The sequence below is a fragment of the Sabethes cyaneus genome, chromosome 3, assembly GCF_943734655.1.
Source record: "Sabethes cyaneus chromosome 3, idSabCyanKW18_F2, whole genome shotgun sequence".
Classification (NCBI taxonomy): domain Eukaryota; kingdom Metazoa; phylum Arthropoda; class Insecta; order Diptera; family Culicidae; genus Sabethes; species Sabethes cyaneus.
This window is the reverse complement of record NC_071355.1, coordinates 86,367,862-86,386,620: the sequence shown is the minus strand read 5'-3', so window position 1 is coordinate 86,386,620 and position 18,759 is coordinate 86,367,862. Positions and strand designations below refer to the sequence as shown.

The following is an 18,759-nucleotide window of genomic DNA, read 5'->3' as shown; positions in this document are numbered from 1 at the left end:
GCTAGTCCGTAGGTAGTTGCTCCTCAGTACATACCTTTAGTATAACCTGATGGATTGCACAATACAGCCGTTCGCTCGTAACTTTCAAAAGTTCGGCGGGGATGCCGTCCTTTCCAGCTACTTCGCCGTTTTTCAGCTCCCGCTGCTTTTCTAGCTCCGTCCAATGCTGGTGGATCCACAGCGTGTCCATCACCCTCAATCGTTATCCTATTTCTGTTAACAACTCCATCTTGTTCACCATTCAACAATGCATCGAAATGTGGTTTTCAACGCCTAGCCACCTCTGACCTTTCGGTAATCAGGTTCTCTCCTTGTCATTGCACATAACAGGAGTTGGCACGGTTCGGTGATTCCATTGATTCCGTGAACTTATTAAACAAGCTTCTTGTATCGTACCTTTGGAAGCAATTCTCCGCCTCCGCAAGAACGCTGGAGTTTCTTAGGACGGCGAAGTCTCTTTTCGGCAGCTCTAGCATCTAAGTATCTCTCTCTGCTCTGGCATGTCACAGTTGCAGCCAATATGAGACTTATGGCTCGATTTTTCTCATCAGTCACTCGTTGGCTCTCTGCGTCAAACCACTCACTGGAAGTGGCTGCAGACGTAGTACCCAACACTTCTCGCGCTGTAGTACTGATCGCGTCTTGGATGTGCTGTGGGTTCCAGCGGACGTGAGGACCAACCTAATTACAGCTCAGGATCAAACGTAGGGGTTCTAGGAGCGAAAGGACATTGTTGTTGTTGTTATTTTGTTTGAGAGGTTTTACACTTTCGTGCATTCGCCTTTATGTGCGATAGGACATTGTTTAGCGTGGATTTGATGCGGTTATGGTCGACAGTGCGGTCAAAAAATTTAAGGTAATCCATACCCATCGTGTGTGTTTCTTTACACGCCTATCCTATCTCCCTTCAAAACTCTCTGTAATTTTCGGCTTTCACTATACCCTTCTTTCTGGTTTATTTTGCAACTCAAAATAATTCTCTTATTTCACTGCTCTACTGTTTTAAATTCAGCACTGCTATCTTTTGCTTTTCAACTGCGCTGTTGGGCTTCTGACAAGATAATGGCTCAGGCTACCTTTTGTCCAAAGATCTATGATCTTTTTCGCGCCAAGAACCATGTTCTAGCTTATTTTCCATCCACTGACCTATCACCGCTATGCCCACTCGACGTTATCTTCACTATATATTCCGCCCCTGGTGGTAAGTGGGCAGAATAGAAACTATCCTGTATGACTCATTCATCGTCAGAAGTTGGGAAACGTCTTCTATCGAACTACTGTCTTGTTTCTCTGTTCCCATTTCTTTACTAAAGTCGCAGTGACATTTCTTTTGCAGTTGAGACGTTGATCTACGTAAAAATTTCAGAAGGAAAAGCATAGCATCACAGAATTTGCTCAACTTTCTCGGTAACTGGGTCGTATGAATAAAAGAGCTTGCTTTTCTTTTCCCGTGTAAATCTTATTGGAGAAGTAAAGTAAACTCCAGATGGAGAGTAAATTCATACAGCCCGTCATCTCCAAGTTAGAGCAAAGCTGACCGTACAGAAACATTCACTGGAGCAAAGTAGAAAACTATTTTTTCTTCCTTGACCACGCCACTTGCAAAACTGTACTCCGGAATATCGCCCAAACCTGAGAACTATAAAAAACAAATTTTCATATTTTTCGCACATTAAAGTAAAAACACGTTCTCCTTTAAATGCTACAACTCAATGCTGTCAATGTCTTCGCTTCATCGTTCTTTCAGCTATTAATTTTTAACGCCATAATAACGGGTGACAGCTAAAATTTTGGAATTTTTTTCTCAAGCTGTCAAAAAAAGATAAAGATTGACTGAAGTTTTTGGAGCGTCTTAGTAGAATACGAAACCTAAAATTGAAAAAGAAGAAAACTTATCCACTTTAATTCTACTATGTATATTTTATTCACGACAGATACGTATTTCGCCTACGACTTGGAGGCTTCGAACTTCGAGTTCGAAAACAGACACTGAGGAAGCCTGCAAGTCGTAGGCGAAATATGTATCTGTCGTGAATAAAATATACATAGTAGAATTAAATTGGATAAATTTTCTTCTTTTTTAATTTTAGAAGACAAAGATGCATGAAGAAGATCTGATGTACCGAAATTAAAGATACATTATCCATTGTTGAAAAAAAAACATTAGTGTACATTTGAAAACGGTCCGCAATCGGCTGTTCGGCGAAGGTGGGATCGAATGGGTACTTAGGAACGATTGTTTTTTTTTTGCCGTAATGCGATGATGCTCTATCCGGCCAAAACACGTACTGCCCATCTGCATGATGTTTTTGTAGAAACGGGATCAAAATTTTCATCAAACATTCGTCTGGTGCATCTTAATTGATAGTCGCACCAGGGCTTGTTGTTGAAGAAATGAGAAAGAGAACGATGTCCATCTGCGCCTATAATTTTGGCTGGTCTTCCACTACCTTGCTTGCGAATTATTGTTGAGCATCTTAGGATATGGTAAACAGTCGAAGCCGCAACATATTTGCTTTTTAAATGTTGTACCGCATAATTTTTGCCGAGATTTCAGTGGCAGTTCGTAGAAGTGTACAATGCGCTCCCGAAATGCTTCTTGTTTCGACGCCATTTTTAGCAAAACTGGGCAATCATAAACAAAACAAAAAATATTAACAAAAAGAGGAGAGAGAGTTAGTTTTGAATCAAAGTCACATATCAATCTATTAAACCTATTAAATTATTTTTATTATTATTATTGCTAAATTTTTGAATTATTTTGAAATTATTATTAAACCAAATACTATTTGCGATCACTAATAGTAATTCTAAACTTTACTGAATACTGTGCGCTTAAATAGAAAGTCCATCCCAATTGACGGTACGGCATAGCAGAAAGCCATACTTGCATGTAGAGCCATTTGCGATCATCGATTGAAGTTCTCGCTCAATTTCCAATTTTGGTCCCAATTTGTAGGTACGTAGTTAATTATTACACTAAATTTAATACTTTAAAAATAGTTCTAGACTAAAATTTAAGGATGTGAACTAATATAATCAATCCAATCGTCAATAGGTGCCCAGCAACAAACCGAAGTTTGCAGTACTTATTATTCAATAAACATGTTCGCTGCTCATTTCACGTCGAATGTTTCCATTACATTACACGATTTGTGTCAAACAAACGCACGGCAGACGCGAACGATAGAAATTTCCTCTGCATCAACTTTTCAAACGCCCTGCCGGAGTACTGCAAATTAGTTTACTCTCCCCACACATCACTAATTGCACACATATCGTTTGCAGTAACGTGTAATACCGGGCAAGCATAAAGCTATCAGTATCGTACAAGCAGTCGACATCAGTTGATAGTATTATAATGACGTTCTCCAGAACGGGGTCCCTTAATATCGAACACAGGGGATTTATACAGTTTAGTAGCGAAATAAGAAAAAAGCCTCCTCTAAAAGCACGTAATAAAATTTGAAATAAGGATTTTGCCCTTGGCAAGCAACAACACCAAAACGGAATGACCCCTTCGGATTAGCAGGAACATTAAGTGCGTGTGACAAAAGCAGGGTAAATTGCATATACGCTAGAGGGAAGGATGGATTTCAGGGTTGAAAATACCTTGCCGAGGAAGCTGCCATCGCCGTTCAACTGTAAGCTGTGTCGGTGCTGGCAGAGCGCTGCATGAGGAATCGCAATGGTGTGCCCAACGCTCGGTCTTCGGTCCATCGGAAGGAGATGCGGCGGCGAGATGCTTTGGATGGCAGTTGCACCAGTGGTCGCTGTCGTCGTTATCGTGGCCGTTGTCGTGGTTGTAGTGCTGAGATAAGACTGAGTTATTATTTTCGGACTTTCATGTCCATTTTGGCACACCGTAGGATGCTCTTTGCCAGTCTGCTGCTGTTGTTGGACGCTGTTGATGGTCGGATTATGGCATGGCGTAGTAGTTACCGTTGGCGGAGATTGAGGTATTTTAATCTGCTGCTGGTGGTGGTGCTGCTGCTGTGGCTGCTGTTGTTGCGTCGTGTTAGAAGTATCGGTCGTACAAATTGTTGGCGTCAATGGTTCTTTCCGTTGTTTCGGATTAACACGTTCTGGCAATGGTGCAGTGGGTACTTTGCCATATTTGAACGTTCCGTCCGTAGGAGTTTGATCTTCAGATTTATCCTCTCCACCGGATCCGGTAGAACCCACGAGTGTGACACTGCTCAGATTCGATGGTGACGATGGTCCACTCTTTGCTGCTTCTGTAAGTAAACAATAACCGATCCGTAACAAGGATGGCTCATAAGCTCTCACTTCAATTGAATTTAATTACCAGTCAAAGTATCAGAGCTGCTTGAACCGGCCATTGTTTTCGGTATCACCAGGTACGAGTCATCCTGAGGTTGTGGATGGATTTGATGTTGCGATTTACTTTGCATGTGGGTGCTTTCGACTTTGGCCGGCGAACTTTGCTTCTCCTCTTGGGTGTCATGATGATGCGCTCCGTGAATGATGACCGGTCCGACCTGTTCCGGAATCCAGGAGAGAGTTTCCTGCTCGGAACTCTGGTGGCTAGCGTACCCTCGACGGGATCCACGAAAGCGAAGACCGGCTGAATCTCCACTCATCGAACGGTCACGGTCGGCACCTTCAGAACAGTATCCTAAAATATCAAACAGATAGAAATATTACTTGTGTGTACAACCAAGACTGGAAACTTATGTATCAAAATTTAATGTCATTAATTTACTCAACATTAATAATGATTCTTAACCTTCCGTTACTCGCGCTGTTGTGTTTTGTACAACACGTGCGGATTTTGTTTTCAGAAAATATTTTGATGGACCAAAAACTCTAAGCTGATGAACGGAAGTTTCAAATTTTCTCACTATGTGTCATTACTGTGCAAAAACTTTCTGCCGAAGCTAATCAAAACACCACATCAGCCCTACTTTCTTAGCTGCCAACAGCAGAAATAATATCATGCTATGTTTTAACGGGTGGCAACTAAAATTTTGGAATTTTTTTTTCAAGCTGTCAAAAAAAGACAAAGATACATGAAGAAGATCTGATTTACCGAAATTAAAGATACATTATCCATTGTTTGAAAAGAATTAGTGTACATTTGAAAACGGCTGTAATCGGCTGTTCGGCGAAGCTTTCGTTTGACGTCGTAATAGGAGCGTTGTACGGCCGTCATGTCAACTTTGCGAATGCATTTGTTGATTCTGCCAATCAACTTTTTGCAATTCGTGGCTTTCCAGTTATTTTTGTACACCAAGGAATTCAAAATTCCGAAGAAATCTTTGATTGGGCGCACTGAGACAAATTTTTCGGGTCGTGGTTTTTGGGTAAAAATGCAATCGAATGGGTATTCAGGAACGATTGTGTTTTTTGTCGTAATGCGATGATGCTCTATCTAGCTAAAACACGTATTGTCCATCTGCATGATGTTTTTGTAGAAACGGGATCAAAATTTTTTTCAAACATTCGTCTTGTGCATCCTAATTGATAGCCAAACGAGAGGGCTTGTTGTTGAAGAAACGAGAAAGAGAAAGCACCGCCTGGTGACTAATTTATAAAATTCTAGCCCCCAAACGAAACGTTTTGACCTACTGATTAACTTTGCTGAAGACAGTAACTTTCTATACAGCCAGGATTCCGAGATATTCCGAGATGAAGAGTATTGTACTAGCTGGAGTAGCATAGAAAAATCAACCCTCACTCGATTTGTTTACGCTTGCGACATTCGCGCTTTTGTTAATTCTATCTTCATGTTTTAATGTGACAAAATTATTTGATTGTGAGTCTATTGAGGGGAACAATGCGCAATAGTATGTTTCGAAAGATAATATTCTTATTGACGTAGGACTACGTCTTACCACAGGTTGTCAAAAATTTGCTTGCGTCGGCCTGATCGCTCTCATCGGACTTTTGAGTATAAAATGGTTGCAATCGTAGAAAAATTATTGATTTATTATATTTAAATTATTTTTGACCCATTTTAATTAATTTTTTTCATATTTGTATATCATAATTGTTTGCCAAATTCGAAGTCCTACTCCTATGGGTAAACCTTTATTACAAGCATAAAAGATCTTAACCTTCCGTTACTCGCGCCAACTTTTGTAACACGGATACTCGCGCGTTGCATTTTGTACAACACTCTTTATCTCGGAATATCCCGCAATCGAGGTTATATAAAAAGTTACTGTATGCAGCCAAGTTAACCAGTTGGTCAAGACCTTTCGTTTGGGGGATAGAATTTTATAAGTTTGTCACCAGGTGGCGCTTAAATGCGCTGTAAATTATACATCTTACAATTGCGGCCTCCCAGTTGGCCTCGAGGTATGATGATGGCCTTATAAGCCAGTCGTCGTATGTTCCAATCTCGATTGGGAGAGGCTATTAGTGTCAATAGGATCGTAACAACTGGCCCTGCAATTGTCCTGTACTTTAACAACTGGCGGCGAAGTCTGTCATATAAAAACAGAAGGTCTAGTTTCGATAACGGAATGTAGCACCTAGGCTTTGCTTTCCTTTGCTTTACAATCGCGGCCATATACAAATTGTTGTAGTCGGAAATATCGTTCCTAAATGATGTAGCATTCTATTGATTTTTTTTGAAATGATGGTTCTACAATTGATGAAGGGACGGTAGGGGAAAGAAATGAAAATTTGTTGGTGAAGGAGGGGAAGAGCGGAAAGGAAGGGGACGGGGTATTGGTAGCTATGCTTGACAAGTAGTCATTTTGACTCCTACCTTTTGTCCAATGCTGGAAGGTGCATGAGTCGAACCAAGCTGTAATCTGAGATTATAACCGGATTCGAACCTACAACACCCGGCAGGGCATGTGATTCGCTGGTACTTGTACCTTTGAACCATAGAGGCGCTGGACAAAAGGAGACCGCAAAATCCACTTCTCAAGAATAGCGACGCGTTTCGTTGGGTTATCGACACATATTGTGCCGCTTCTTACATCAATTGCAGATTACCACCGAGCGAGAAGTTTTAATCTAACTGCTTTTTTTGTTTTTTTTACTTTCAGGACGACGACACTGTGCAGGCCCTTACGACTTGCAAGCTAACACGCGGCTAACACACGCTGACAGACGAACAACGTCACGTGCAGTACCTTGCAAGTCGTAAGGGCCTGCACAGTGTCGTCGTCCTGAAAGTAAAAAAAAAGTAGTTAAATTAAAACTTCTCGCTCGGTGGTAATCTGCAATTGATGTAGGAAGCGGCACAATATGTGTCGATAACCTAACCAAACGCGTCGCTATTCTTGAGAAGTGAATTTCGCGGTCTCCTTTTGTCCAGCGCCTCTATGGTTCAAAGGAACAAGTACCAGCGAACCACATGCCCTGGCGGGTGTTGTGGGTTCGAATCCGGTTATAATCTCAGATTACAGCTTGGTTCGACTCATGCACCTTCCAGCATTGGACAAAAGGTAGGAATCAAAATGACTACTTGTCAAGCATAGCTACCAATACCCCCCCCCCTTCCTTTCCGCTCTTCCCCTCCTTCACGAAAAAATTTTCATTTCTTTCCCCTACCGTCCCTTCATCAATTGTAGAACCATCATTTCAAAAAAATCAATAGAATGCTACATCAGTTAGGAACGATATTTCCGACTGCAACAATTTGTATATGGCCGCATTTCAAGGTCAAGACTAAAAACTTGAGATTAGTCTATTCTATTGATTAATTTTTTTTCTAGCATAAAGTCTGATATCATTTCTGCTGTTGACGGAAAGTAGGGCAGATGTGGTTAAAAAGTAGGGCTGATGTGGTGTTTTGATTCATTTGGGCAGAATGTTTAGAAAGTTTTTTAGATAGTAATGACACATAGTGTGAAAATTTGAAACTTCCGTTTATCGACCTAGCATTTTTGGTCCACTAGAACACTTTTTGAAAGCAGGGTCTTGCAAATAAACTGATTTCGTGGACAGAACACATTCAGAAAACTAGCCCATACACTAGCGCCATAAAATCACGAAAGTGTGAACTTTTGTACACCTGCGGAATGATCATTAACTGTTGAATAACTTTGCTGCATACCGAAACCATTTTCCCCTATGAAGAAATAAGGGAAAATTCCAGTAGGTACCAATTGTTGTACCCCTCACACGTCACTTGCATCATTTCTGCAATTTTGGTTTATACTCATCTATTTTGCTGAATAGTTTAGAGCATAAATGTATTGAACAATTATGTTATTTTGTTCATAACAAGTTTATTGAAGAATATATTTTGATTTGCCATCGATCTGTTACTTTAAAACAAAATGGCAACCAAAAATCTACAAGTGTTGTACAAAATACGCGAGTAACGGAAAGTTAACTTGCAAACAAAACTCATCAAATCAAAGTGTTTGAAAAACGAGAGTTATTAACAATCGGTTTTCCTATCACAAGAAGCACCTAAAATGATTTTGCTAGAAATTGAGAATGACTAACTGATTATAGTTATATTGTTAAAACAACTAGTTTCCGAAAACTGTGAAATTTCGATAGCGCGTTGATTTTATCCAACTATTATATCAAGATGCATTATAAAATTTAATGCGCATATGCTGCAAACCAAAGGAGATTGCTGAATATTTATTAATTATTCTATGTGATATTATATTATGGTTGCTATAACCCAAACCGAGCAGGATGAACTGATAGTAAAACTTTACCTTTTATGCTCACGGATGTATTTTCAATTTGACGAAGCTGGCGTACTAATTTAACTTTTTACTAAACCAAGCTGTAGGTATACTTTATAGTTATGTAACAAAACGCTTCATTAAATTATGACGGTAGCTGTCAAGCAGCGAAAAGCATAATCGGTTTTATTGGTGCTTTATGCACGGCCCAGTTAGCTTCGAGGTACGATGCTGAACTAACAAGCCAGTCGTCGTATGTTCGAATCTCGGCTAGGCGGTGCTGCTAAATAGAGTCAGCAGGATTGTTGCACTAGCCCCGTTACTGTCCTGTACTCTAACAGCCTTTGAAAAAATAACTTTGAAAAAATTGCAATTGTTTATAAAAATGCACTATTTAACTATTGAAAAACAAACGAGAGGAGGTATGGTATACCAATTTTGAAAGCTTGTGGAATAGTGCAAACATCTGGTAGAAAGTAATTTTTTGATATTACAAACTATGTTTACAATCAGTATTTAAAAAATAGTGATTTTTTTCGGATTACAATACTTTAAAAAATCATATCTTGCAAATTCCAACAGTAACATCGAAATACAAAAATACATGTCGATTTTTTTTGAACAAAGAACGTAAAAAAAATATTCTGAAGAGAAAAAAAAATTTGACTGTAAATTTCCCGTGGAATGACCCATATATTATAATTAACCTAGTCAACATCGACAAATCGTGCCTGACTTCCAGTAGTCGCCACTTCAAAAAGTTACCATCTTCAGCTGAAACTTGCTTGAATGAAACAAGTCGCTTTATATATGAAGCGAAGGTAAGAGAATGTCAGTTTCATTTGTTTGTTTCGACCATGCCTGGCCCTGGCTCTAATATTGTTTTATTTGTCTCCAAGACGTGAGCGTCCACTCTTTCCCCTCCATTCAAAAAATTCTTCATTACTTTCCCCTACCGTCCCTTCATCAATTGTAGAACCACCGTTTTAAAAAAAAGTCCATAGTATAATCAATATATATTGATTATATACTACCGACTACCGAACATAATTACTAAGTTGAGCTAAAAAATGGCCTATAGAAATGAAAAAAAATTCGATTACTTGAACCACACAATAAACCTTAATAACTAAAGACCACCACGAGTAGATATTTTACTCACCCGAAACCGAACTAGCCCCGGAGGTTCTACGTGGCGATGCTCGTCCATCCTGATATGGCAATTCAAGAAAATCTGTCTGATGATCACAATCGCAGGCTGGCTCTACCGGAGGATCATAAAATACCGTTTTCAGTGCATTGAGAACCGTCTCTCCATCGGTGAACACACGATACGTCAGTAAAAACGTATTCAGAAAATCAATTGATAGGAATCGTAGATCTGTCAATCGCTGCAGAAGCCTTTCCGGTGTCGCATAACGTACTTGAGGCAATTTACAAGAATTGAGCGTGCGTGAAAAGCGAATATCAACATCGTCCTTGAAAAGACGTGGGTCGGCGCGTAAAGCTTGGTGCCCTGCAAAGATGGATCCTTCAAGATTTTGCCACAGATGATAGAAAAACACCGAGAAAAAAGCAAACGGGTAAAACGGCTGGAAACACATCTAACACGGATTCTAATGGGTCAGTTACCTCCTGACGATCCACCGATTCCGGGAGATAGCAGCGAGTGCAAGTGAATATTATCGAGACACTGCGATATATCACTTATCCATGCTTCCTTGTCCTGAATTGTCGGTGCAATTAGGTGGATGCCGTGGCGAGCACCGGATTTGGTTTCGACTATAATTTTAAAATCGCGATTGCCGGCATTTACCGATTCCGAAACACTTAGCGTGCTACCTCGGGTCGACGCCGAGCAAACCGAGGCTTCCTCATCGTCATGCTGCACTTCACTTGGGTCTTCGACGAGGGTAGCATCCGCCAGCGGAATTTTACCCACATCCGGCAACAGGTGTAATCGACCTCCAGAAGTTCTGGGAATATGGAAATAACATGCACAGCACTATAATTTCAGTTGTGGTAATACATGCTTTTATTCTAGTTCAGAAACTTTGCAATGATTCAACATTTATTTTCCTCACTGAGCAAAAATTTTTAGGAATTAAATAACAATTAGTAAAAATTAATGGTAAAATAAAGTATTAATTGTAAAATAAAATCTTTGAAACACATTTGCTTGTCAATCATAGCTTTAAACATTTGAAAAGCTTAAAAAGCCTCACCTGGTGGCGATAATCATATGATTCGAAAACAGAAAGCATTGCCGCACGGCATCACGTTCGCTTTTGAACGAAGCCAACCGGCTACGAATTCTTCCCCTTCCTGGTGGCACTTGAACGAGACTTCCTGTTGACGAAAAAAGCACGTTTTAGACAAATTGAGCCAACCATAAAGCACACGATTTGTCCGAAAAGTTACAAAAAAGCTCCTTCACGAAACAAAAGCTCACCCTGCCGAACAAACACCTGGTTCACGTCGAGCAGAATGTCGCACCCCTCGACGATCATGCGCTCTACGGCTAGATTTTTCCGCAGATTCTCCGTCTCCGACACTTCGTCGTGCATTTGGCGCGAAAGATCCTCCAGCTGCTGGCGCGCGTTTTGCAAACTTTTGCGTTCCACGTGGTCGTGCGGGGTATGAGCCAGTAGCTCGTGTAGCGTTATTATGTACCGTGGAATTTGGTGCATTGGATATGTGAGAAAGGTCTCCAGACTACGACCCTGACAGGCGGGCTTTGCTTCCAGCCGCTTGAGCACCGTCGCAAAGTTTGAATTGCTCTTGCACTCGGTCAGAACCTGCAGGCTGTAGTGATGATTGCGCACGTATTCCTGGTAGATACTCAACATCGGCAGAAGCATGTCGAACAAATCACCTAGAAATGTAGTTAGAAATTAAAGCTAATTTTATTTGACAACGATGTATGCGATGAGATGAAGAACACTAGCTGGTCCGAACCGGGCGGACGGAAAGATAGTACATTCAAAGGAATTGCAGTGACACCGTGAGAAATTTCGGGTTGTTAGTGGTCTTACCAAGTACCAACGTCGGCCATGATTCAAGCCGTGAAGTTAACCCTTTAAGGAAGATCTGGTGCAGGAACAGTACCGTTTCCGAGTTGAGAAAAATGGAATTGACGTCTTCGTGTGAGCACGGAGGCCGCTTGGAACTGGCTGCCATTTTGAACGGGCGCAGAAAGCATGCAACGAGAACCTGAAAATGAAACAATAATGAAGTTATATTTGGGGGAAGCTGTTAACATTAGATCGCATTGCTGTCGTAATACTACACAGGTTATTTATATTTGAATACGTTAACATTCTTATTGTACAAATTGTGTGTTCTGCAAAAAAGTAAAGAATGAAAGTAAATTACAAAATTTTTAGATAAATAATCAAAAATAATAATCCGTCCCATATTGTGTCAAACGAGTGCTCTCCGACGTATTGAAGAGTCGCAAGTTCGATGTCGTAGCGCTGCAGGAGGTGTGCTGGAAGAGCTCAGAGATGGACATACCATCTACCAGAGCTGCGGCAACACACACGAGCTGGGTACAGCTTTTATAGTGGTAATAGCGAGATGCAGAAACGGGTGATTGGGTGATAGCCAATCAATCCTCGAATGTGCAGGTTGAGAATCAAGGGCCGATTCTTCAATATAAGCATCATCAACGTGCACAGCCCTCACCTCAGAAGTACCGATGACGACAAGGATGAATTCTACGCGCAGTTGTAGAGTGAATACGACCGCTGCCCAAAACATGATATCAAGTGCAAGATCGCCATCGAGGATTTCAATGCTCAGGTCGGCCAAGAGAAGGAATCCAAACCAGTGATTGGAAGGTTCAGTGCACACCAGCGGACCAATGGTATGGGCCTAAGACGTATCGACGTTACCACCTCCAAGAATATGGCCGTACGTAGTACTTTTTTCCAGCACAGAATCCATCACAAGTACACCTGGAGGTCACCAAATCAGACAGAATCACAGATCGACCACATTTTGATCGACTGTCGGCACTTCTCAGACATTATCGACGTCAGATCCTATCGAAGCGCTAACGTTGACTCGGACCACTACCTAATGATGGTTAAAATGCGCCCAAGACTCTCCGTTGTGAACAACATTCGGTACCGACGCCAGCCTCGGTTAGATCTCGCGCGGCTGAAGCAGCCAAACGTCGCCGCAAACTACGCGAATTCACTCGAAGCTGCGCTGCCGGAAGAGGACGAGCTGGACGAAGCCCCTCTAGAGCTGTTGGAACACTATCAAAACAGCCATCAGCAGTGTAGCAGAGAGCTCCATCGGGTATGTTTCCCGGAATCAGCGGAACGATTGGTTTGACGATAAATGTAGGAGGGTGATGGATGAGGAGAACGCTGCGCGGGCGGCCAAGATGCGCAGTGCCACACGTCAGAATGTGGAAAGACACAAACAGAAGAAGATGCAGCGAAACCAAATCTTTCGGGAGAAAAAGCGCTACCTGGAAGAGCAGGAATATGCAGAGTTGGAGCGGCTGCATCGTTCTCAGGAAACGCGAAAGTTCTACCAGAAACTGAACGGATCCCGCAAAGGCTTTGTGCCGCGAGCCGAAATGTGTCTGGATAAGACTGGCAGTATTCTAACGAACGATCGTGAGGTGACCGATAAGTGGAAGCAGCACTTCGACGAACACCTGAATGGCGCCCAGGCGGAAAACCATGGCGGCGGGGAAAGCGATTTCAACGGTGCAACAAATGGAGAAGAAGTGCCAGCCCCAACGATAGGCGAAGTTAAAGAGGCCATCATGCAGCTAAAGAACAAGTCAGCAGGAAAAGATGGCATCGGAGCGGAGCTTATTAAAATGGGACCAGAAAAGCTGGCCGTTTGTCTACACCAACTAATTGTTAGAATTTGGGATACGGAACAGCTACCGGAGGAGTGGAAAGATGGAGTATCTGCCCGATCAATAAAAAGGGCGACAAGTTGGACTGTGAGAACTATCGAGCGATCACCGTTTTCAATGCCACCTATAAAGTGCTGTCCCAAATCATTTTCCGCCGTCTATCACCAATTGCGAACAGATTTGTTGGAACTTATCAAGCCGGTTTCGCGAAGGTTGGTCTACAACGGATCAAATATTTACACTGCGGCAAATCCTTCAAAAGGGCCGTGAATACAGAGTTCCCACGCATCATGTATTAGTTGACTTCAAAGCCGCATATGATACCATCGACCGGAAAGAGCTATGGAAAATCATGGACGAGAACAGCTTCCCCAGGAAGCTCATCAAACTGATTAAATCTACGATGGATGGTACACAGTGCTGTGTTCGGATTTCTGGTGGATTGTCAAGTTCATTCGAATCACACAGAGGGCTTCGTCAAGGTGATGGTCTTTCATGCCCGCTGTTCAACATAACTCTACAAGGTGTTATGAACCGACCGGATATCAACACGCGGGGCACAATATTCAACAAATCTAGTCAATTCGGCAAATTCAATTATCGGCAGAACATCTGTGGCGGTTGCTGAACAGTACACCAGACTAAAGCGCGAAGCAGAAAAGATTGGGTTAAAGCTAAATACGTCTAAAACAAAGTACATACTGGCCAGCGGAACCGAGGCCGAACGACACCGCTTGGGCAGTTGTATATTGATCGACGGCGATGAGTTTGAGGTAGTCGATGAATTTGTCTACCTTGGATCACTGGTAACGGCGGACAATGATACCAACCGTGAGATTTGGAGGCATATTATCAGCGGAAGTCGTGCTTACTATGGGCTCCACAAGCAATTGCGGTCGAGCAGACTAAGTCCCCGTACAAAGTGCACCCTGTACAAAACGCTTATTAGACCGTTTGTTCTCTACGGGCATGAAACATGGACGATGCTTGAGGAGGACCTGTGAGTACTCGGAGTTTTCGAACGACGAGTGCTAAGAACGATATTCGGCGGTGTGCAGGAGAACGGAGTATGGAAGCGGAGGATGAACCATGAACTCGCACAGCATTATGGCGTACCCAGTATCCAGAAGTTGACAAAAGCTGGACGGATACGATGGGCAGGACATGTTGCAAGAATGCCGGACAACTACCCTGCAAAGATGGTGCTCGCCTCAAATCCGGTAGGAACAAGACGACCAGGAGCGCAGCAAGCAAGATGGTTGGACCAGGTGGAGCGAGATCTGGCGGAGAGTACTCGGTGTCCGAGAAATTGGAGAGCGGTAGCGCTCAACCGAGTTACATGGAGAAACTTTGTTCAACAGGCTTTGTTTTAGGACGGCAAGCCACCTAAGTAAGTAAGTAACGATCGCTAATGGACCGTTGCCACTAAAGTAAAGTAAGTAAGTAACACGGGCCTCCATAAACCCGCCTGATACTGTCCTAAGAATTCTCTTGCTATTGGGAATACACGACGCAGCAAAATCTGAGAAAGCACCTTATAGGCGGCGTTGATCAACGTGATGCCGCGGTAATTACAACAATCTAGTCGTTCGCCCTTTTTGTAGATGGGACAGACTACACCTTCCATCCGCTCCTCCGCTAGTTCCTCCTCCTTTCACATCCTAGAAATTATTGCTAACGGTTCTTAGCCATTTTTGTAGAGTTCGGCCAGGAGTCGGTCCTTTCCGGCGGCTCTATTATTCTTCAGCTGCTGAATTTCTCACCGGATCTCCAGGGATGGCCAGCACCTCAACTTGCAGCGGGTGCGAAGAGTGATTCACACAGTTCTCTCAGCGAATAGCAAGGATGCAGAGGTATAATCATTAGTTCACTGGCTCCTAGATGCAGTGTAAGTGGCAATGGAACTGACGACAGCGTCTTTTCTTCTCCGAAACACCGCACAAAGCGGACATGAAAACAACTACACTGCCACTGTGAAGGCCCCAAGTGTGGCTTCACTGTGAAATACAAGTGTGACTTGGCTGTGCGATCCTTACTGTGAATTCACACTTCATAGAAATGTATAGTTCACCAGCGCGCTGCAGCGGTAAAGATACTGAGAATTCACTTGGAAGCAGTTTATTGGAGAGTTCGCTTTGTGTTGTTTCCATTTCGGTGAGCTACACAGAAATTGAAATGCTTCTATGATGCATGTCAATGAATGATTTTTTCGCGTGGAGCTGGCGGTAATAAGATATTTCGAAGATATTTCATATTTTTATTGCCGTAGGACTACGTCTTACCGCAGATTGCCAAAAACTTACTTGCACCGGACAAATAGCTCTAAGCGGACTTTTTAAAGATAAAATAGTTGCAATCGTTGATTAATAATATTTAGTCTATTTCCAACGCATTTACATTCAATTTTTTCATTTCAAAAAAGGGACTCGATTTTAGCACGGTTTCGATTTTGGCAACATAGGCGATACGCCGTTGTTGCCTAATTCGAAATCCTACTGTATTACAAATCACACCTGGTTGTTTACATTTACATGGAAAGTGAAGTTTGTGAACCTACATCGTATAATGCAGTTTGAGAAAAAAATGTTGATTTTGAAATATATTTAAAATTTTTCAACAAAAATCAATTTTAGGGGGTCAACATAAATTTTTTTGCAATCATTTTTAAGTGATGTTCAACAACAAATACATATTAAATTAAAACTAAAATTACTGCACGGCATCACATAGTAATAATAGTTAATATTAAAAAAAATATTGTCCGCTAGTTCACTATTTTTTATAAAACATTCCTATTAGCAACGGTGACACACAGAGACGCGGGGGACACTTAGACATAGCTTTCACCATGCATATTTTTTTGATTTTTTTTGTGTTCAATTGCATTAATCCATAGGGATAACCTGTAAATAAATGTGTTAGTTAACACTCCATTAGTCGCGCAGCTAAGCACAATGTAATTTCTTTTTTCTTGTTCATTCAGGTATATGCTTCAACTAATGCTTGTGGGATATTAATTTATCAAACATAAGGTGTTTGTCACAAGACAAGTCAATTGCATACGTTGTGTAATTTCTGAGAAAAAGGTACATAAAGTTTGGAAATCGTGTTTTTCCAGGAGCGGCGTTTTTTTCGGCGAGGTTGTTTTACGCCGCACTGGAATGCTTATGTGTATGATTTTTTTCAAATAAGGCCATTGCAAATAATTTCAAAAGTTTTTGAGTTCTACAGCCTGAAAAACTCGAAAAATGAGTGTATGAGTTGAGTTAATGCTTCTAGCATGAAACAGAAATAGAAATTCGAACAACGGAGTTTCAGAAAATCGGTAAAAATGCCTAAGATATATATTTTTTTGTTGCTCGAATAAAAAAAAACGAAAGAAAAATTTTTCGGCCGATTTTCTGAAACTCCGTTGTTCGAATTTCCATTTTTGTTTCGTGCTAGAAGCATTAACTCAACTCGTACACTCATTTTTCGAGTTTTTCAGGCTGTAGAGCCCACAGACAATTGATTTTATGAAAAAAAAACTCATACTCTACCAATTATTTTTTGCCCCACGATTTTTCAAGCCAATTTCCAAGGGGGAGGGGGGGGGGTGCACAAAAACTTTTGAAATTATCTGCAATGGCCTAACTTTTAAACGAAACCTCGGACCGCAGAACAATTCAATAGTGATCTGCAAGGCAGTAACACCTTTCAAACAAGCTTAACGGCGATCAAATTGGTTAAGCCATATCCGAGAAACAGATAACTAAAGTCAAGCGTCACACACGCACACACACACACGCACACACACACGCACACACACACGCACACACACACACGCACACACACACACACACACACACACACACACACACACACACACACACACACACACACACACACACATTTTTAGTCGTTTATGGCCCCTTAAACAACACATTCGACTAAAGATTGAGACCTGTGAGTTCGACTCTCACCCTCGCTCTATTCGCTCTAAGTCTATATTTTTGGCATAATGTTAAGAAAATAGGATACTTTCAATTATCTTAAACTTCGCATATGCAGTATGCTGCAACTGCAACCAAAATCCTGACAGTGCTGAAGCCCTAAAATATTAGTTGGTACTTGTCACCATAAATTGCAAAATATAATTACTGTTTATTTCAAGGATTATTTGTTTCGAATTGATAAATATTTTAATACAAAATTTAAACTATTTTATTCAAACTCACATTTGCTGCATCGAACGGAAAAATATGCTAGGGGTATTCACGTAGCGCTTGCAATGTTGCGTATACGATGTATTGCGTATTTATACTGCCGCTATTTACATAACAGTTTCATCTCCATAGAAACTGGGACTGTTATGCGAATAGCGGCAGTATATACACGAAATACATCATCTATGCAACATAGCAAGCGCTACGCGAATACTACTGCTATGTTTTCTATTCCGTGCCGTCTTGCATTTGTGTGATATCTACGCAGCTTTGGCTGTACCAGCGCACCTTCTCCTGTGCGAACTAGCGAAACACGATGGAAAAGAGGAGACTAACAAGTGTGAGTGTGAAGTAACAACACACTCACCTTTGAGTACGCTGCACCGACGCTGTGTGGTTCAATATTTCACTTCTCTGACCAACTGTGATTCACACAGGAAAGAGCGGGTGTAGTTCACCCGCGTGTAGAAACACAGTGAACGTGCCATCCCTGCGGATCTCTTCGAGGTCGGGAGCCGGAATGCTGATGTCGTTTTTAGGCACTCCGAGGTTAACTTCCGCTGCGTTTCTTTCTGCTGTTGCTCTTGAGGTGATCATCGAAATACGGCTTCCACCTGTCGACCACCTTGCGCTCGTATGTGATTAGATCCCCTCCCTCGTCCCTACACATGTCAGGTTTATTTACCAATTCAATCCTATTTTATCAACAGCACATCTTTTTACTACACTTCTAATGAAACGGCAAGCATGCGTATTCATACAGAGTCGTATTATAACCGAACACTACAGCAGTAGCACACAGATTCCAACACAGATATCAAATTCATCTACGTTTAATCGTCTCGCAGTAAAGAATTTGCGATCTGTTGGGACAACAAACTTGTATCATTTTTTCTGGCACACTTCCCTAACACAGACATCAAATTGGACTAGGTTTAATCGCGTTCGTAAGAAATCTGTTAACTCGAGGAGGCTTTGTCACTCTTTCTGGCGTAGTTCCCAAGCAAGGACATCACAATGGTCTACGTTTAATCGCGGT

General features: G+C 41.7%; 1 protein-coding gene across 1 annotated transcript in view; it reads right to left on the bottom strand.

Annotated features, from left to right (window-relative positions):
• The window catches only part of LOC128743422 (ras-specific guanine nucleotide-releasing factor 2-like), a 101,285-nt gene that overhangs the window by 66,911 nt on the left and 15,615 nt on the right, over positions 1–18,759 (bottom strand). Inside the window, exons 7-13 of the mRNA XM_053839996.1 lie at positions 11,666–11,843; positions 11,083–11,505; positions 10,856–10,979; positions 10,263–10,606; positions 9,793–10,161; positions 4,310–4,639; positions 3,613–4,238 (exon numbers count right to left, since the gene is read on the bottom strand). Coding sequence (XP_053695971.1) covers positions 3,613–4,238; positions 4,310–4,639; positions 9,793–10,161; positions 10,263–10,606; positions 10,856–10,979; positions 11,083–11,505; positions 11,666–11,843 — 2,394 coding nt within the window. The remainder of the gene's footprint in view (positions 1–3,612; positions 4,239–4,309; positions 4,640–9,792; positions 10,162–10,262; positions 10,607–10,855; positions 10,980–11,082; positions 11,506–11,665; positions 11,844–18,759) is intronic.